At 42.5% G+C, this 21,147-nt stretch overlaps 1 protein-coding gene and 8 non-coding genes across 9 annotated transcripts; 1 reads left to right on the forward strand and 8 right to left on the reverse strand.

The window, feature by feature from the left end:
* Window positions 1-487: 487 nt before the first annotated feature.
* On the reverse strand, window positions 488-560 carry trnav-cac (transfer RNA valine (anticodon CAC)). Its single transcript has one exon. It is a non-coding gene; the product is annotated as a tRNA-Val (tRNA).
* A 119-nt stretch (window positions 561-679) lies between these two features.
* On the reverse strand, window positions 680-752 carry trnav-aac (transfer RNA valine (anticodon AAC)). The gene has a single exon. It is a non-coding gene; the product is annotated as a tRNA-Val (tRNA).
* A 553-nt stretch (window positions 753-1,305) lies between these two features.
* trnav-cac (transfer RNA valine (anticodon CAC)) lies at window positions 1,306-1,378 on the reverse strand. Its single transcript has one exon. It is a non-coding gene; the product is annotated as a tRNA-Val (tRNA).
* A 475-nt stretch (window positions 1,379-1,853) lies between these two features.
* On the reverse strand, window positions 1,854-1,926 carry trnav-uac (transfer RNA valine (anticodon UAC)). Its single transcript has one exon. It is a non-coding gene; the product is annotated as a tRNA-Val (tRNA).
* A 663-nt stretch (window positions 1,927-2,589) lies between these two features.
* Window positions 2,590-2,662, reverse strand: trnav-gac (transfer RNA valine (anticodon GAC)). Its single transcript has one exon. It is a non-coding gene; the product is annotated as a tRNA-Val (tRNA).
* A 1,655-nt stretch (window positions 2,663-4,317) lies between these two features.
* On the reverse strand, window positions 4,318-4,390 carry trnav-cac (transfer RNA valine (anticodon CAC)). The gene has a single exon. It is a non-coding gene; the product is annotated as a tRNA-Val (tRNA).
* A 1,205-nt stretch (window positions 4,391-5,595) lies between these two features.
* trnav-cac (transfer RNA valine (anticodon CAC)) lies at window positions 5,596-5,668 on the reverse strand. The gene has a single exon. It is a non-coding gene; the product is annotated as a tRNA-Val (tRNA).
* A 1,201-nt stretch (window positions 5,669-6,869) lies between these two features.
* Window positions 6,870-6,942, reverse strand: trnav-aac (transfer RNA valine (anticodon AAC)). The gene has a single exon. It is a non-coding gene; the product is annotated as a tRNA-Val (tRNA).
* A 9,038-nt stretch (window positions 6,943-15,980) lies between these two features.
* LOC143710532 (uncharacterized protein F54H12.2-like) lies at window positions 15,981-17,286 on the forward strand. The gene is made up of 2 exons (XM_077201472.1): window positions 15,981-16,755; window positions 16,823-17,286. Exons 1-2 carry the CDS (start codon window positions 15,981-15,983, stop codon window positions 17,284-17,286), a joined length of 1,239 nt encoding a protein of 412 aa, XP_077057587.1.
* The last annotated feature ends 3,861 nt before the right edge of the window (window positions 17,287-21,147 follow it).

The following is a 21,147-nucleotide window of genomic DNA, read 5'->3' on the forward strand; positions in this document are numbered from 1 at the left end:
GTGCTTTTTAGAAGATGGCTCCTTCCCATAATCTGCCCTGCAAGCAGTGTGACAGTCTGTAAATTCCACAAACAACAGAACAGAGGTTATTCGGCATGGCAATCTGCCTACAGCTCCTTGGTACGATGGCCTTCACAAGGGTTATGTAGCGAATTGCAGCATTTATATTTAACATGCCTCCACTTGTTTCCACCCAGTTTTGAACTGAGGACCTGTCGCGTGTAAAGCGAATGTAATAACCACTACACTACGGAAACTTGATGTGGATGTCAGTCCCACCTCTTCTAGGGTACGCTTGTTCAAAAACGACTGAAACTATAGACTGCCCAGTGTTTTAAACATGGCAAAAAGCTGCTAATTTTGTTGGCAGACCAAACATTTTTTATTACTGTACAGGAAACCTCAACGGTCATTTGTTTTATTTTTGACAGAAAATGTGCCTGCATCCCTGCAAGTGTACTGACCTGATCAAGCGAAAACCACACACAGTTTCCGCCCAGTTTCGAACTGGGGACCTTTCGAGTGTGAGGCGAACGTGATAACCACTACACTACGGAAACACACCTTTAGGTTGCAGACATAAATCTTTAGGTGCACGCTTATTAAAAGGCATATAAAGGAAAGGAGCGCTGCTACTAGCGTGGCAAAAAGTTTAAATTTTCTGTCAGAATCCAACCACTGTTTCTGCTCGGTTTCGAACCGAGGACCTTTCGCGTGTTAGGCGAACGTGATGACCACTACACTACAGAAACCTATTGATGAGGTGCATGTGATTTTTAGAAAATGGCTCCTTCCCATAATCTGCTCTGCAAGCAGTGTGACAGTCTGTGAATTCCACAAACAACAGAACAGAGGTCATTCGGCATTGCAGTCTGCCTACAGCTCCTTGGTACGATGGCCTTCACCTGTCTCAAAAGTAAGGGTTTTGTAGCGAATTGCAGCATTTATATTTAACATGCCTCCACTTGTTTCCGCCCAGTTTTGAACTGAGCACCTTTCGCGTGTAAAGCGAACGTGATAACCACTACACTACGGAAAATTGATTTGGATGTCAGTCCCACCTCTTCTAGGGTACGCTTGTTCAAAAGCGACTGAAACTATAGACTGCCCAGTGTTTTTAACATGGCAAAAAGCTGCTAATTTTGTTGGCAGACCGAACATTTTATATTACTGTACAGGAAACCTCAATGGTCATTTGTTTTATTTTTGTCCTTTTCTAAAGAGATTAAACCACAAACATCCCTGCAAGTGTACTGACCTGCTCAACAGAAAATCGCATACGAAAGTTTTGCAAAAATCACCCACAGTTTCCGCCCAGTTTCGAACTGGGGACCTTTCGCGTGTGAGGCGAACGTGATAACCACTACACCACAGAAACCTATTGATGAGGACATGTGCTTTTTAGAAGATGGCTCCTTCCCATAATCTGCTCTGCAAGCAGTGTGACAGTCTGTGAATTCCACAAACAACAGAACAGAGGTCATTCGGCATGGAAGTCTGCCTACAACTCCTTGGTACGATGGCCTTCACATGTCTCAAGAGTAAGGGTTTTGTAGCGAATTGCAGCATTTATATTTAAAATGCATCCACTTGTTTCCGCCCAGTTTAGAACTGAGGACCTTTCGCGAGTAAAGCAAACGTGATAACCACTACACTACGGAAACTTGATTTGCACGTTAGTCCCACCTCTTCTATAATTTGCTCTGCAAGCAGTGTGACAGTCTGTAAATTCCACAAACAACAGAACAGAGGTCATTCTGCATGGCAGTCTGCCTACAGCTCCTTGGTACGATGGCCTTCACCTGTCTCAAAAGTAAGGGTTTTGTAGCATTTATATTTAAAATGCATCCACTTGTTTCCGCCCAGTTTTGAACTGAGGACCTTTTGCGTGTAAAGCAAACGTGATAACCACTACACTACGGAAACTTGATTTGGACAGCACCCACCTAGTGTGATTCGGCATGGCAGTCTGCCTACAGCTCCTTGGTACGATGGCCTTCACCTGTCTCAAAAGCAAGGGTTTTGTAGCGAATTGGAGCATTACATTTAAAATGCCTCCACTTGTTTCCAACCAATTTTGAACTGAGGACCTTTCGCGTGTAAAGCAAACGAGATAACCACTACACTACGGAAACTTGGTTTGGACCTCATTCCCACCACTTCTAGTGTACGCTTGTTCAAAAGCGACTGAAACTAGACTGCCCAGTGTTTTTAACATGGCAAAAAGCTGCTAATTTTGTTGGCCGAACATTTTATATTACTGTACAGGAAACCTCAATGGTCATTTGTTTTATTTTTGTCCTTTTCTAAAGAGATTAAACAACAAACATCCCTGCAAGTGTACTGACCTGCTCAACAGAAAATCGCATACGAATTTTTTGCAAAAATCACCCACAGTTTCCGCCCAGTTTCAAACTGGGGACTTTTCGCGTGTGAGGCGAACGTGATAACCACTACACTACAAACACGTCTTCAGGTTGCAGACATAAATCTTTAGGTGCACGCTTATTAAAAAGCATATAAAGGAAATGAGCGCTGCACCCACCTAACGTGCCAAAGAGTTTAAATTTTCTGTCAGAATCCAACCACTGTTTCTAGTCGGTTTTGAACCGAGGACCTTTCGCGTGTCAGGCGAATGTGATGACCACTACACTACAGAAACCTATTGTTGAGAGGGATGTGCTTTTTAGAAGATGGCTCCTTCCCATTATCTGCCCTGCAAGCAGTGTGACAGTCTGTAAATTCCACAAACAACAGAACAAAGGTCATTCGGCACCCACCTAGTGTCATTCGGCATGGCAGTCTGCCTACAGCTCCTTGATACGATGGCCTTCACCTGTCTTAAAAGTAAGGGTTTTGTAGCGAATTGCAGCATTTGTATTTAACATGCCTCCACTTGTTTCCACCCAATTTTGTACTGAGGACCTTTCACGTGTAAAGCAAACGTGATAACCACTACACTACGGAAACTTGGTTTGGATCTCATTCCAACCTCTTCTAGCGTACGCTTGTTCAAAAGCGACTGAAACTATAGACTGCCCAGTGTTTTTAACATGGCAAAAAGCTGCTAATTTTGTTGGCAGACCGAACATTTTATATTACTGTACAGGAAACCTCAATGGTCATTTGTTTTCTTTTTGTCCTTTTCTAAAGAGATTAAACCACAAACATCCCTGCAAGTATACTGACCTGCTCAACAGAAAATCGCATACGAAATTTTTGCAAAAACCACCCTTAGTTTCCGCCCAGTTTTGAACTGGGGACCTTTCGGGTGTGAGGCGAACGTGATAACCACTACACTATGGAAACAAGTCTTCAGGTTGCAGACATAAATCTTTAGGTGCACCCTTATTAAAAAGCATATAAAGGAAATGAGCGCTGCACCCACCTAGTGTGGCAAACAGTTAAAATTTTCTGTCAGAATCCAACCACTGCTTCTGCTCGGTTTCGAACCGAGGACCTTTCGCGTGTTAGGCGAACGTGATGAACACTACACTACAGAAACCTATTGATGAGGTACATGTGCTTTTTAGAAGATGGCTCCTTCCCATAATCTACTCTGCAAGCAGTGTGACAGTCTGTGAATTCCACAAACAACAGAACAGAGGTCATTCGGCATGGCAGTCTGCCTACAGCTCCTGGGTACGATGGCGTTCACCTGTCTTAAATGTAAGGGTTTTGTATCGAATTGCAGGATTTATATTTAACATGCCTCCACTTGTTTCCGCCCAGTTTTGAACTGAAGACCTTTCGTGTGTAAAGCGAACGTGATATCATGGCATGTGCTTTTTAGAAGATGGCTCCATCCCATAATCTGCTCTGCAAGCAGTGTGACAGTCTGTGAATTCCACAAACAACAGAACAGAGGTCATTCGGCATGGCAGTCTGCCTACAGCTTCTTGGTACGATGGCCTTCACCTCTCTCAAAAGCAAGGGTTTTGTAGCGAATTGGAGCATTACATTTAAAATGCCTCCACTTGTTTCCGCCAAGTTTTGAACTGAGGACCTTTCGCGTGTAAAGCAAACGTGATAACCACTACACTACGGAAACTTGATTTAGACGTCAGTCCCACCACTTCTAGCGTACGCTTGTTCAAAAGCGACTGAAACTATAGACTGCCCGGTGTTTTTAACTTGGCAAAAAGCTGCTAATTTTGTTGGCAGACCGAACATTTTATATTACTTCACAGGAAACCTCAATGGTCATTTGTTTTATTTTTGTCCTTTTTTAAAGAGATTAAACTACAAACATCCCTGCAAGTGTACTGACCTGCTCAACAGAAAATCGCATACGAAATTTTTGCAAAAAACACCCACAGTTTCCGCCCAGTTTCGAACTGGGGACCTTTCGCGTGTGAGGCAAACGTGATAACCACTACACTATGGAAACAAGTCTTCAGGTTGCAGACATAAATCTTTAGGTGCACCCTTATTAAAAAGCATATAAAGGAAATGAGCGCTGCACCCACCTAGTGTGGCAAACAGTTAAAATTTTCTGTCAGAATCCAACCACTGTTTCTGCTCGGTTTCGAACCGAGGACCTTTCGCGTGTTAGGCGAACGTGATGAACACTACACTACAGACACCTATTGATGAGGTGCATGTGATTGTTAGAAGATGGCTCCTTCCCATAATCTGCCCTGCAAGCAGTGTGACAGTCTGCCCAGTGTTTTTAACATGGCAAAAAGCTGCTAATTTTGTTGGCCGAACATTTTATATTACTGTACAGGAAACCTCAATGGTCATTTGTTTTATTTTTGTCCTTTTCTAAAGAGATTAAACAACAAACATCCAAGTCTTCAGGTTGCAGACATAAATCTTTAGGTGCACCCTTATTAAAACGCATATAAAGGAAATGAGCGCTGCACCCACCTAGTGTGGCAAAAAGTTAAAATTTTCTGTCAGAATCCAACCACTGTTTCTGCTCTGCAAGCAGTGTGACAGTCTGCCCAGTGTTTTTAACATGGCAAAAAGCTGCTAATTTTGTTAGGCGAATGTGATGACCACTACACTACAGAAACATATTGTTGAGAGGGATGTGCTTTTTAGAAGATGGCTCCTTCCCATTATCTGCCCTGCAAGCAGTGTGACAGTCTGTAAATTCCACAAACAACAGAACAAAGGTCATTCGGCACCCACCTAGTGTCATTCGGCATGGCAGTCTGCCTACAGCTCCTTGATACGATGGCCTTCACCTGTCTTAAAAGTAAGGTTTTTGTAGCGAATTGCAGCATTTGTATTTAACATGCCTCCACTTGTTTCCACCCAATTTTGTACTGAGGACCTTTCACGTGTAAAGCAAACGTGATTACCACTACACTACGGAAACTTGGTTTGGATCTCATTCCAACCTCTTCTAGCGTACGCTTGTTCAAAAGCGACTGAAACTATAGACTGCCCAGTGTTTTTAAGATGGCAAAAAGCTGCTAATTTTGTTGGCAGACCGAACATTTTATATTACTGTACAGGAAACCTCAATGGTCATTTGTTTTCTTTTTGTCCTTTTCTAAAGAGATTAAACCACAAACATCCCTGCAAGTGTACTGACCTGCTCAACAGAAAATCGCATACGAAATTTTTGCAAAAACCACCCTTAGTTTCCGCCCAGTTTCGAACTGGGGACCTTTCGCGTGTGAGGCGAACGTGATAAGCACTACACTACGGAAACACGTCTTCATGTTGCAGACATAAATCTTTAGGTGCACGCTTATTAAAAAGCATATAAAGGAAATGAGCGCTGCTACCACCTAGCGTGGCAAACAGTTTAAATATTCTGTCAGAATCCAACCACTGTTTCTGCTCGGTTTCGAACAGAGGACCTTTCTCGTGTTAGGCAAACATGATGAACACTACACTACAGAAACCTATTGATGAGGCACATGTGCTTTTTAGAAGATGGGTCCTTCCCATAATCTACTCTGCAAGCAGTGTGACAGTTTGTGAATTCCACAAACAACAGAACAGAGGTCATTCGGCATGGCAGTCTGCCTACAGCTCCTGGGTACGATGGCCTTCACCTGTCTTAAAAGTAAGGGTTTTGTATCGAATTGCAGCATTAATATTTAACATGCCTCCACTTGTTTCCGCCCAGTTTTGAACTGAAGACCTTTGCGTGTAAAGCGAACGTGATATCATGGCATGTGCTTTTTAGAAGATGGCTCCTTCCCATAATCTGCTCTGCAAGCAGTGTGACAGTCTGTGAATTCCACAAACAACAGAACAGAGGTCATTCGGCATGGCAGTCTGCCTACAGCTCCTTGGTACGATGGCCTTCACCTGTCTCAAAAGTAAGGGTTTTGTAGCGAATTGCAGCATTTATATTTAAAATGCATCCACTTGTTTCCACACAGTTTTGAACTGAGGACCTTTCACGTGTAAAGCAAACGTGGTAACCACTACACTTCAGAAACTTGATTTGGACGTCAGTCCCACCGCTTCTAGGGTACGCTTTTTCAAAAGCGACTGAAACTATAGACTGCCCAGTGTTTTTAACATGGCAAAAAGCTGCTAATTTTGTTGGCAGACCGAACATTTTATATTACTGTACAGGAAACCTCAATGGTCATTTGTTTTATTTTTGTCCTTTTCTAAGAGATTAAACCACAAACATCCCTGCAAGTGTACTGACCTGCTCAACAGAAAATCGCATACGAATTTTTTGCAAAAATCACCCACAGTTTCCGCCCAGTTTCGAACTGGGGACTTATCGCGTGTGAGGCAAACGTGATAACCACTACACTACAAACACGTCTTCAGGTTGCAGACATTAATCTTTAGGTGCACGCTTATTAAAAAGCATATAAAGGAAATGAGCGCTGCACCCACCTAGCGTGGAAAAGAGTTAAAGTTTTCTGTCAGAATCCAACCACTGTTTCTGCTCGGTTTCGAACCGAGGACCTTTCGCGTGTTAGGCGAATGTGATGACCACTACACTACAGAAACCTATTGATGAGGTGCATGTGCTTTTTAGAAGATGGCTCCTTCCCATAATCTGCTCTGCAAGCAGTGTGACAGTCTGTGAATTCCACAAACAACAGAACAGAGGTCATTCGGCACCCACCTAGTGTCATTCGGCATGGCAGTCTGCCTACAGCTCCTTGGTACGATGGCCTTCACCTGTCTCAAAAGTAAGGGTTTTGTAGCGAATTGCAGCATTTATATTTAAAACGCATCCACTTGTTTCCGCCCAGTTTTGAACTGAGGACCTTTCGCGTGTAAAGCAAACGTGATAACCACTTAACTTCCGAAACTTGATTTGGACGTCAGTCCCACCGCTTCTGGGGTACGCTTGTTCAAAAGCGACTGAAACTATAGACTGCCCAGTGTTTTAAAAATGGCAAAAAGCTGCTAATTTTGTTTGCAGACCAAACATTTTTTATTACTGTACAGGAAACCTCAACGGTCATTTGTTTTATTTTTGTCCTTTTCTAAAGAGATTAAACCACAAACATCCCTGCAAGTGTACTGACCTGCTCAACAGAAAATCGCATACGAAATTTTTGCAAAAACCACCCACTGTTTCCACCCAGTTTCGAACTTGGGACCTTTTCGCGTGTGAGGCGAACGTGATAACCTCTGCACTACGGAAACACGTCTTCAGGTGGCAGACATAAATCTTTAGGTGCACGCTTGTTAACCCTCTGGGGTCCAAAGTGTTTTTGGGGTTCTGGAGGTGTTCTGACATGCTCTAACATTTGAGCTTTTTTCAGTTATTTATAAACATGTTAATGGCAAAGGTGTAAATTCACTCTATATAGCACAAACAGGGCTACCATAATATGTTAGCAAGATGTATGTACATGTTTGTATTTTTGAGAGAATATTGTTTATGCATGGTTATTGAAAAAACTAAAACTTAAAGTCTCTGAAATAAGGCCACAAAACACATACTAAATATGTGTCCACAAGACTTTTGACTAATTGATGTTCTCGCCTAGGATTTTTGCTTCAAAATGATCTGAAAATCATCCTTCCAAATCATTCACATAAAACAATACATTGATTTAAATTTAGTAAAACACTTTTTGTTTGGAAAGGCAATATGCGAAATGGGCGTGACTCATGTATAATGGTCTGATTCACACCTGTGAAGACAAAAGACCTGCTTAATGAGCCGCATAATGAGCTTTCCACAGGTGTGTCACTGAGCCACAAGAAAGAATACAAGGACACAAGAAAAGAAATGTGTATATATACTACAAAATTGGTTCACAGTTGGAAACATCTATAAAAAATAGTATTTTTCCACTTGTATTTTTGCTTGCAAATTGTATAATATCCAAGGTGAACATTTCTAGTAATTGTGTAGTTAATTCTCATACTGTATTTTCAGAAAGTTTTGAATATGTATCCTCTCCCCAAATTTGTCACTAATAAAACACAATACAAATAATTTGAAGAGAAGGCTTATATTGACCTTTTAATATTTTCTTTACATCTACCTTGTAAATATATTATTTGCTATTTTATTAAAAAGGTTACAATTACAGCAACAATTAAAATAACAATATTTCAAGTGTAATATTTCTTTGTAAAAACTAAAGTGTACATTTTATCATACATATTTCAAATTTAAGGATTCATTAGTTTGAATAAAGCCTACATTGGAACAAACACTATAATAGCATCCTAGTTGATGACTTTATTTTTGACAAAACAAACATAGCCTAATATATTTAACATTTGAGCAGAAATTGGTGAACAAAAGCTTATTCAATGTGGCAGTAGTCTATAGTTTAGGCTACAGTAAACAGTTAATAATCTATTTAAAACTAGTCAACAAAATGTTGTCTTTCATATTTCTTCTGTAACATAGGCATATTGTTTGTTGTTTTTATGATAGCCTATATTAGGGCATATAAATATTAATTTGCAGTTTAATACGTTGCTAATACAAAGACATTTTAACGTTATTTCAACCTATTTCAGTCGATTTTCACTCATCTCAGTATAGCAATAGGGTTTGGTAAAAACTGTTCAGTTCATTCATTCACACACGCGATTCATATTTAAACAGTCTTTTTGCAGTTTACATACACTATGATATCGCGATTAGAACAATAATAAAAAAACTTACTTCTCAGATGGATATTTCATATTTCTTTGTAAAAACTAAATTATACATTTTATCATACATATTTCATAGTTAAGGATTCATTAGTTTGAATAAAGCCTACATTGGAACAAACACTATAATAGCATCCTACTTGATGACTTTATTTTTGACAAAACAAACATAGCGTAATATATAACATTTGAGCAGAAATTGGTGAACAAAAGCTTATTCAATGTGGCAGTAGCATATTTTACATTAAACAGTTAATAATCTATCCAAAACTAGTCAACAAAATGTTGTCTTTCATATTTCGTCTGTAACATAGGCATATCGTTTGTTGTTTTTATGAGCCTATATTAGGGCATAAATTTTAATTTGCAGTTTAATACGTTGCTAATACAAAGACATTTTAACGTTATTTCAACATATTTCAGTCGATTTTCACTCATCTCAGTATAGCAATAGGGTTTGGTAAAAACTGTTCAGTTCATTCATTCACACACAGACGCGATTAATATTTAAACAGTCTTTTTGCGGTTTACATACACTATGATATCGCGATTAGAACAATAATAATAAAGAACTTACTTATCAGATGGATCCGTTGCTCCTCGGAATGAAAAAAAAACAGCACATGTTCTGAGGTAAATGTCCCAGGATTACTCCTCACACAGCCTCGCAAGAAGAAATAGTAGGCTACATTAATCTGATGATTACATTTGTTGTGTTATCGCATTTATGAGGGGCGTTGACACTTTGCATGTGTTGCTTCAGATCATTTGCGTTTGAATACCGCGCGCTCTCCGTGGGCGTGTCAGATTAGCAGAATAATGAGCTAAGAGAACGATAATGAGATCGGCTGACACCTCTCTCTTTTTTAATAGATTACATAAACAGAGAATATTTATTTTAGTTTTGAATTAGATATTTTAAAAGTACAAACTTAAATGATTATAAAGATATATTGCTCGTGCTTGTGTGAATAGTATTCGCTGAGCTTTGTTTAAGTTTAGAGACGTGCACCAGAAAAAAATTTAACGGAGACAGAGAGGCAGAAAGCACACCCTGTTTATTTTCTTCATTTTACAAAAGCACACGGTTTTGATGTTAATGTGAGTGTACACAAAAAAAGAAGACCCTCTATAGTTTATAATCATGTATTGATTTTATTTATATGACGTAAAATGACGGAGTATTTTAAGTCTATGTTGCTGCTATGTGGAAAAAAAACGACCCAAGAGAGTTAAAAAGCGTATAAAGGAAATGAGCGCTACACTCACCTAGCGTGGCAAACAGTATAAATTTTCTGTCAGACCCCAACCACTGTTTCTGCTCGGTTTCAAACCGAGGACCTTTCGCGAGTTAGGCGAATGTGATGACCACTACACTACAGAAACCTATTGATGAGATGGATGTGCTTTTTAGAAGATGGCTCCTTCCCATAATCTGCCCTGCAAGCAGTGTGAGTAGTTATAACCATTCGGCTTATGTCAAAATGATTTATGACCCTATGATTGACAGGTGGGCGGGGCTAACCTTTGACCTTCCGGAGGGTGTTCCGGAGGTCCTTTGATGTAGGGATTAACCTTTGACCTTCCGGAGGGGTTGTTCCGGAGGTCGCTTAATTTAGGGATTAACCTTTGACCTATCGATCGATCAAGTTGACAGTTGTCTTTACCCTATTGACCTTTGTATGATATGTGAAGTGGCCAGTTGTCTTTGCCAGTTGTCTTTGCCCCATTGATTTTGACCTATTGACCCCGGGGGGAAATAACTTCTTGGTGTGGGAAATCCCCTCCGTGTCGGGGTGAGAAAATAATTTTTCTAATGTCGCATATAGATTAGAATAGATTAGAATTACAAAAGTAAAATCATCTTACCGTTTCACTATGGTGAAGAATTGGATTAAAGTTGACAGTCTCCGCACTGTGTGTGTGTGCGTCTGTCTGTGAGTGTGTGCGTGTCATCCGATATCCTGGCATTCCTGAGCACGGTATATAAATAGGGACTGTGTGTTGTAGCCAGACCAGAAAGAGAACCATGAGCTACATGAGCATGGATGGTTCATCCTCCCCTAAAACCCCAGAGATGGCGCTGACCAGCAAGATGATGGAAAGTCTGACTATGGCACCGAGAAAGGCCATTGGACACGTCCGTTTGACAAACTTTCTCCATGAAACTTCGGAATGGACTCAAGCTGAATATATGATGTGTAGTAACCGTGTATTCGGGTACAAATTTCATAAACCCTCACGAATTGTTATACTCTACACCGCCGACGGCGTGGGTGAGTTTCAGCCTGGGGAAGATCCGTGTGTTGTATTTCCTGAAAAAGACTGGACTCTATTTTACACGTTTGTCTGGAAGGATCTGCACGACATCGGCGAAGAGCCTTTGTACACTGCCGAGTGGGACGGTGTAAGCCCAAACACCCGGTACCGTGTGGTAGGTGACCATACTAAAAAGAAGCCGAATGATTCTGTCTACATATTCTGCTGTAAAGACAAGACAAAGCTAGACAGCACTCGATCAGGAGTTATCCGGCCTAACGAGCATCACGATCTGTACGAAATGCAATTTGTGTTCAATTGGTGCGATCTGAATCTGCTGACTAGTGTTTTTTCAGCCATCAACAAAATGTTCAAATGGTGTGACCTGCACGACGGATACAACAAAATCAAAGTGCAGCTGTTCCACCCCGAGAGATGCGCGCGCAGCAGTTCGTTTACTAAGCCATCCACGCCCATTCACTACAGTCATCCTAAAGCTCGACTGTCAGACCCTCCCAAGCGTCTTTATAAACCGTGGTTAAAATTCTAGAACGTTCCGCCCTCTTCTACAACCTCATAAATTCCAGCGACCAGACCCTCCCGAGCAAACACATATAAACCATGGCTGAAGACGGAGGTCCAGAACCCACACACGTGTGCAGCTGCGGTATCTCTTTCGGCAACATTCTCGACCCTGACGATAGCGTGACCGACCATATTCTGACCGACGACGCCGGACCATCGGGTCTCCACAAAGACTGGCCCCCGGCCAAAACTACCAGACGTCGCATAGCCTTGGCACCGTGCTTTGAAAACGACTGGGCTCAGACTAAAACTACCAAACGTCGCTTAGACTGGGATTTGGAGATCGAGTGCGACTGCGCTTGCACTAAACCTTCACCACCATCCAACAAAAAGCTTGGATCTCACAACCTGACTTACGAGTCCGACGGACGCAACGACCCCGATGCTAAACCCAATTTAGATGCTACAGACGGATGTTTCAGCGACGTTGGATTCAAAATCATAAAAGCAGCGGTCGTGGTGCTGTTGCAACATCTCATTGGTGATAAGCTCAAGGAGGAATGTGAGGGGTGTGCGATTGATCATCCTAGCCAGCTGCAGCATTCCTGCCTGTTTGACCCTCCCAACTACTTCTTCGACACACACTTTGATGAACTGTCAGGCAAGCTGTTTAAACCCAATTTTCATACCATCATTACTATTATCCTCAACCGGTGTGGGTTAAAATCTCGACCCCACCGTATTCAAGGAACAGTCGGGGGTATTCTGCATGAATTAAAAGACGAACCATTCATCACAGCCAAGCTAGAAGAAATCAGGGGGAGACTTCTGGACAAACCCTGCAAGGAGATCATCTACGACGTCGTTGATCTCTGGGAAGGTCTCTCCATCGTGAATGGGGAGTGACCAAACCTCCTCCGACATGGGCGTTGTGGGGAGTATAACACACTTTATAGCATCCATGTTTAAAGATCATTACAAAGACCAGATCATCGGTCTTATGAACAAGATTATTGAGGACGCATCCGATTCCCCGTTTGAAATTTTACGTGATGATGACGACAGTACACGTGAGACCAATCTCAAGAAAATGATGATAAATGTAAGAGGTCTGGGTCGTAACAATACATGGTGCTCTATGATCTCCGTAAGTCTTGACGATGACGAACAAGTATTCTATGTGATAAAACAGGTTCTCGATTGGCTGTACGGTTCACAGTCTGACATCGGTGTCTATGATACGTTATCCATGTTCACGTTTGTAGTTGATGTATGTATCCATTTGGTCAAAAAGTCAAAGGGGTTAGACACTGATGATGAGGAGATGGTCGAACGTCGTCAATTGATTAACAACGTCGACCAAATTATTGAACTGTTTACCGATTATGTCCTAAACAGAAACATGTTTGTGTTCCGCGACTTTTTATTCTGGCTAGATTGTGATTAGACCGTTGTATTATATCCGTTTTACTTAGACTGTAACGTCATTATATCCATTTTTTTACTATGTTGTATTATATTCATTTTAACCTTGAGTGTGCATGTAGCATGATTATATCCATTTTTACTTAATGTTTGTTGTATTATATTCATTTTTTTTACCTAGCGTGTACAGACATGTCATTATAACCATTTTTACTTAGCCTGTATATTCTGTAACGTCATTATATCCATATTTTTTTAATAAAAGATTGATTCAAATCATCCGTACCTCTCATTCTTTCACAGCGGGTGAAACATCATCATCATCATGTCCGAGCTCATGAAAAAGGCTTATTATACACCGTCCAACCCAGGTTCTTTAGGGGGTAAAAAACGATTAAAAGATGCCGTCTTAAAAGATAGCGGAGTCCGCCTAAGCGATAAACAGGTTTCAGAATGGCTGGCTGGTGAGGATGCTTACACATTACACAAAACAGCGCCGATAAAATACAAACGAAATAGGGTGGTTGTATACGGAATCGATACTCAGTTCCAGGCTGATCTGGTCGACATGACCGCTTATGCCAAGGATAATGACGGTCATAAATATCTGCTGACCTGCGTGGACGTTTTCACCAAACACGCGTGGACCAGGGTGTTGAAGAATAAGAGCGGGGTTGAGGTTACCAAAGCGTTCGAGTCTATACTCGAAGAGGGGCGTGTCCCACAGAAATTGCAGACGGATCAGGGGAAGGAATTTTTTAACAAACATTTTCAAAATCTCATGAAAAAGCATGACATTAATCATTTCGCTACCGCTACCGATTTGAAAGCCAGCGTCGTTGAACGATTTAATAGAACGTTAAAAAGTCGCATGTGGAGATTTTTAACGGCTACCAATTCACGACGATACATAGATGTTTTACAGGACATTATTCAAGGGTACAATACCAGTTATCATCGCAGTATCAGAATGAGACCCGTGGACGTCAGCAGAGTCAATGAGGGTCAAGTGTTTCAAAACTTGTATGGGGATGTAAAGAAGAATAAGACCGAGAAACCCGTATTAAAGTTCAAAGTCGGCGACGTCGTCAGGATTTCTAAAGTGAGAGGTCCGTTTGCCAAAGGTTATGAGCAGAACTACACAGAAGTGTTTTTCACTGTATCCTCATGTATCCCGCGCCAACCCCCGGTCTACAGACTCAGCGATTATGACGGCGAAGTCCTTGAAGGGGTTTTTTATGAAAAAGAGCTGCAAAAAATAATTGTGAGTAAAAACAAATCTTTTAAGGTGGAAAAGATTTTAGGTCAGAAACAACAAGGCAAACCTACGCTTGTTTTAGTGAAATGGCTAGGATGGCCTTCAAAATTCAACAGCTATGTAGATAAAAAAACTGTGGTGGACTTGCAATCTCCTTAAAACGCATCGACCATAACGGATGAGATCATACCATCATGGACGAGCACGGGTTCTACGTCACGCTACCATGCAATGCATCGTCGTGGGTTTACCCCCAAAATCGAATATCCAGCTATACAACCAGACTACCAAAAGCTATAAGCTTGAAAGGACCCTGGCAAGTCGGACTAGTCGAAATCGAATATCCTAGAAGTTGGTATAGCTTTAACGACAAAGAAGGATATTTCACCCTAAACATTGCGTCGGATGGTGATACGGTTAAAAAAAACACAGCGAAGCAATTAAACATAGCTGGAGGGTACTACCCGAATATTCGCGCCATCGTACGTGTTATAAATCAACTTATCCTAAATCATGGGGTATTGACTCATGATGAAATAAAAAACAAACTGTTTCTGGTGGCAAAACCCAACGTTTCACTCTACTTCCGAGGGAGACTCGGCATTATTTTAGGATTAGCGAAAGGCGGGTATCTCGGACAATCGAGCTACGATAAAGAAACAGATTTGACGAAAACCATTATGATGTACGCCCCCCATCAATGCGACATCAACGCAGGGTTCTACACACTCTACGTCTACACGGACATTATCCAATATCAAGTGGTCGGCGATTCTCACGTACCCCTTTTGAGATGCGTACATATATCGGGTAAAACCAACAAGACGGTCATTGCTAGATACACCAAGCCGCATTACGCATCGATCGCCAAGGATCACATCACTGACATCACCATAGAGGTTAAGGACGATCAAAACAAACCGGTACCCTTCACTTACGGGAAAGTCATCGTAAAACTACACTTTAAACCAAAAAATGAATTATCATTATAGACCTAGAGAGAGTCCGGACTATGTCGCCTACTATCAAAACCAAGCCGGGGGAGCTTTACCGGGTTATGCCAGGGGAGGGGTTATGTATGGTAGCGGCTTAGGGGGTATTTTTAGAGGTCTGTTCAGGATGGCCGTACCTCTGTTAAAAAGAGGCTTCAGCATTGCAAAGCCCCACCTAAAATCGGCTGCTAAAAATATAGTATCCGACGTCTTCTCAAATGTATTGATGCGTTCCCACGACAATGATGCTAAAGCTCAAGGCGGATCTGGTCTGATGGTCATGGCACGTAAGAGAACGTCCAAACCTCCCGGTGTGAGAAGGCGTGGTCAATCGGGGGTGAAAAGGAAGAAAACAACACATGTATCAAACAAACGCTCACTCGTACGTAGAAAGCGTAAGAAGACTGTTAGGCGAAACGCGTCGGTCAAGAGAGGGGTAAAAACCATATTCTAACATGGCGTTACTGCATCGTATGTCGGGAGAGTGCATCAAGTCCGAGCTGGACTTATTTACGGTACCTCTGACACAGACCATCATCGAGAAAAACAGCTATTTAGAAGTAGCTCCGTTATCGGCCCTTTCGCCCTCTGCCCCGATAGAGTTTTTTATCGCGGGAAACGGGGATGATTATATGGATCTCAATTACACCATGCTCTATCTACGGGTGAAAATCACGCAGCCTGACGGAGACGATATCCCGCATCTGGCTAGGGTTGGACTCATTAACTACCCGGGCGCTACAATATTTTCGCAAGTCGACATAACCCTGGGTGATCGCCTGATATCTCAAAGCTCAAGCACCTATCCTTATCGCTGTATCATAGAGAGTCTGCTCAACTACGGTAAGGATACGTTGGAATCTCTGTTCTCCACATCGTTGTTTCACAAAGATTCGGCGGGTCAGATGGATGTGCATGACCCCCCTGGCAATAACGCGGGACTGACAAAGAGGGCGACCTATACCAGCCGGAGCAGGGAGGTGGAACTGTTTACCCCCATACACGCCGATATATTCTTCCAGGAGAAACTTTTACTGAATGGGGTGGATGTTAAGTTGCGATTTATTCGAGCAAAAGATGAATTCTGCCTGATGAGGGGCGACGACATTGCTTACAAATTAAATATAACGGCGGCATCCCTATTTGTCAAGAAAGTGTCTGTATCACCCCCGGTGCATCAAGTCCGCACAGGCGTTACTGTCAACAACGGCCAAGTACGCCGTCGACAGGGTCTGTCTAAAAACGTTCTCAATCCCTACTGGGTCTCGTGTTCTGAATCAAGAAAATCTGTTTTTAGGAACATTGCCAAAGTCTATCATCATCGCCATGGTCGACAACGATGCATTCACCGGATCCTACACAAAAAATCCATTTGCGTTCAAACATTACAATCTGGAGTTCTTAGCCGTCTACGTCGATTCTCAGCAATTCCCCGCTAAACCTCTACAACCTAATTTCGAAGCCGGTGTGGCGGCGCGTGAATTTTATCAGCTTTCGATGGCGACCGGTAGACACCTTAAAGACCGCGCACTCTGTATCGACAGTAACGATTTCATAAACGGATACACGCTTTATGCGTTTAACCTCACCCCGGATGAAGAGTGTGGCCAGCACATTTCGCTCATCAAGTCCGGAAATATCAGAGTCGAAGCTCGTTTCAGACAACCGCTGCCAAATACCGTTAACTTAATCATTTACGCCGTTTTTGATTCTCTCATTGAAGTGTCTAACCGCAGACAGGTGCTGATCGATTACTATTGAGAGATGAACACGCTTCAACTCACAGCTATCGTGGATAAAATGACGTGCAGAACACATTTTCTTGGGGTTCTACCGAGCGATCAACTACCCAAAAAACCTGTGAGGACCTTACCTGCGATGGGGATCATTAACACCGACCCCGCTCGGCTACCCGGTGAGCATGTGATAGCCGTTTATTTACCCGAAGAGGGGCCCGCTTGTTTTTTCGACAGCTTTGGCAATCCACCCAACAGCACCCGCTTCCCAACCAGCATCGATCACTTTCTAGCGACCAACCACCCCCAAGTATTATATTCCGACAGACAAGTCCAGGATTATTCATCCAATACCTGTGGGGAGCACTGTTTGTTTTTTCTATATCATTTAACTAAAGGTTGTGACTATGACCGTGTGTTGAAACTATACACCGACGATTATATTAAAAATGATAAAATGGTATCCCTATTTGTGAAGAGATTAAGACCGCATGTGTGTAATGATAAAATGTCATCCTGTGTGCAAACGTGTTTGATCTATAAATAAAAAATCTTAAAACATTTTATTTTTTATCGTCTTTATTTAATCGTAAGATACATTCGTTAAAATTCCAACCATTGCCTCGGATCACCGGTCGATATTTTAAACACAGAGTCTTTCGGAGTCCTATAGCATGAATATTTCCGTGCCTTTTTATAAGGTCTAACATCAGGTGTGGTGGCGGGGGTGGCGGGTTTACTCTTTAGAGACTTAATCACGCTCCTGACCTGTTGATTCGGCACTGTAGAAAAAGGAATGTTTAACTCGCCAAAAGCCTGTAGAAACTCCGTCCATCCCAGAGGTCTCCGGTCATCCCGAACCTTTTGGGGGGCCGTCACATTTTTTAACAAATCAACCATGTGTGAACCTGGTACGACTTTACCCTTGAACACAAACTCCCCCGATTCGTTCCACCCGCTTAGTCCTTTAGCTTTAGACATCTTGTTTAATATGTATCTACTGTTTTTCACGCTTCTCGAAGGGACATTCTTCAGCACTTCGTCCTCCACAGCCCCCTCAGCAACACCGTCTTCAACATTAGCAGTGCGGGGAGCGGCTGGCGTTTGCGCATCTTTAGGCTCAGGGTCACTATGGGGTAACGAGAGGGTTAAAACCCCGCTCTCACGATCCCCTTGTCTAACGATGGTCAAAAACCTGCTTAGGGTATTGGTGTAAAGTTTGGCTTTTTCGTACGGATTCAAATCGGTGCGATGTAAAATATTTCTTATGGCACCGTCCAAATCGTTTTCCACAGTCTGTTGAATGTTCTCGCGTACATTCTCAGTTTTCATCTTATCCAGCTGATGCTGCGGGACTAAATACATCTTCTCAGCGTACTCCATCCTATCGATTGGCTATCAAGCTTGTCAGGAACGGGACGGCGACGCTTAATAAAGGTAAAAGGAAGCCGCCCTTTTGGTTGATGACTCGTTTCTTGGCCGCTATGCCAATTTTTTTATCGGCCACAAATTTGATTTCCGCTTTTCTCTTTTTCAGTTTTTGGTACTGCTGGCGATTGACCGGGATCGTGCCGTAGAGGATGTTTAGCGCCAATTCGCACAGCGATAAAATGAATTCGTCGGACACCGATTGTAAAATAACACGTCGTTGTTTAGGAGACGCTTTATGTAGCAGTTTTAACACCGGCAGATGTTTACAAAGTCTGGCGGACATGACGATTTATCACGTTCTTCTTTTTTTCGGGATATAAACCACTTGACGGTCGGACAGCAATCCTGTTCTGAGACGGTACTGCTCCGGAGTTTTAGCTTTATAGTCTATCAATAGGTATCCGAAAGATCGGTTGACCGCGTCGTGATAACATTCCATAAAGTATTTTGTGTTTCCCGGGTACATTTGTCGTCCTAGCATCGCTACCTGATTGACGTCCCTGGGGTTTTTAAACAAAATCATGTAATTGGCGTTTAAGCTGATGGTTCGACTGGACTTACCCTGTGCAAATAAATTTTGCACTATATAGATGCTGCTGAGATTCCGATGGTGACAATATTGCGTAAATACGCGCTGGAGTTCCAGGTTGGCGCTAGCTTGCTGCATCAAATCATCCACGATGAGAAGATTTGTTTTATGAGTAAATCATCGTCATTCAGACTCTCGGGTATTCCATGCACAAATTTAATGTCGTACAATTTCAGTACATCGTCGTACAAAGGCTGCCAGCAATCATACAACCATACAATGTTTTCAATTTTCTTGGAGATTATAGTCAAACCCTTTTCCAACAAAAGTTTTACAAAATAAGACTTTCCAGAATTGGACGGCCCACTTATAACACAACTAAATGGATGTTGAAGTCTGAAATCAAAATCGGAAACAACCTGAGACCCTCTGTGCATCACCTGATCAGTAGCCATAAGGAAGAGTGGTGAAATCGGGCAAAAGTCTGCGTTTATTATACACCACCTTGAACTTTTTAACGACTGATTTGTTGTGCAATGTGAGAGTCTTTTTATTCCTCACAATATTTTCGGTGTGAGCCAGGATGTGTTTGGCGCTATCCTGCGACGTCACATAACCGTCAACCAGACCAATCAGGGATTCCAGACAGATGGCTCGGGAGTTTTTTGCATTCAATGTTATACCCTTAGCTTTCATGCACGTCTTACCTTTGGCCGTCTTGTACCCATAAGATTTAGGCCCGCTCGTGCAAAAACACGTTATGAAGTCGCCGTCGTCTAGCTCGCTCGTCAGCTCCCCCAAATGATCCCCTAGAGGCGGTTCCCAGTCCCCCTCCCTAGACACAAAGACGACGGAGTCCGTATCTGAGTAAAGAAGCCGGTCGCCGAGTCTGTCCATCAATTCGTACAATTCCAGTCGTGCATGAGCCGTTGTAAACGCTCCTAGAAACACGTTAACGTCGTGCGCCTTACAAACATCGTCTTTGTCAGGTTTATGCTGAACGAGAGCTACGTCGTCCGAGACGAATGTGAAATAGGACAGTGTGTCGGTATTACCAAAAACGATTCTGGTGAAATCTTCGGGGTCGTTCACCAGAGTCGTTTGAGGCAGGTTCTGTCTTAACGAGAACCAACCCCAAAGCGAATTGAGAATCAATTTCGTGATTGCCCTCTGGGCGGCGTTGTACTTGATCTTTTCGGGGTCGAGTTGAACCCCCTCTTTTTCAAAATACTCAGGGATGTAAGTCTCTTTCTCAGCCTCCGTGACCACATTCGACGGATACCCTGACGCTTGTTGTTTCAAACGCAGAAACGTTTTGACATAATCGCCAAACAATGCGTCTGACCGCTGAGGAAAATGCCAAACCTCGTCTATCTTGGCTACCACATAACCCTTCTCGACGGCTTTTAAAAGCTCGATGCTGACCCAACAGCCCGACAGCGATCTTTCCTGATCCGTGTGGGTACAGGTTGAGGTCTGGTTTTGCTCGTGAGCGCAAGTTCTACATAACGGGAACATGAGTTTTCCTTCGCATCTGTAAGGGAGAACCGGGTGCAGTAATTTGCGGGGAGGGTACACGGTCGCTTTGATAAGGCCGAAATAATTTTCAATCGGTTCAAAATCTTTGAAAATGATTTGTGGATGATCGATCGGATTGCTTTTCCTAGCCTGGCAAAAGGGGTAGAGGCTGGTGAAATCGAGATACCTTATTTTTTCATCTTCGGTCACCTTGTGATAGAGTTTATAAGCGTTAGTTCGACCACCAAACAGAGTGTCTCGCGGTTTCAATCTCTCGGGGGCCGAATAATTGTCCATAAATTCTATCACGGAGGGATCGGTCTTTTTCATTTTGCTCCATTCGCATTCCCAAAGAACCTCGATTTGCAAACCGTCTTCTGCAGAATTTCGACCTTATCGTCAAACTGT

Source organism: Siphateles boraxobius, unplaced genomic scaffold (genome assembly GCF_051911475.1).
Source record: "Siphateles boraxobius isolate OS27281-9 unplaced genomic scaffold, OSU_SipBor_1 471, whole genome shotgun sequence".
Classification (NCBI taxonomy): Eukaryota; Metazoa; Chordata; class Actinopteri; order Cypriniformes; family Leuciscidae; genus Siphateles; species Siphateles boraxobius.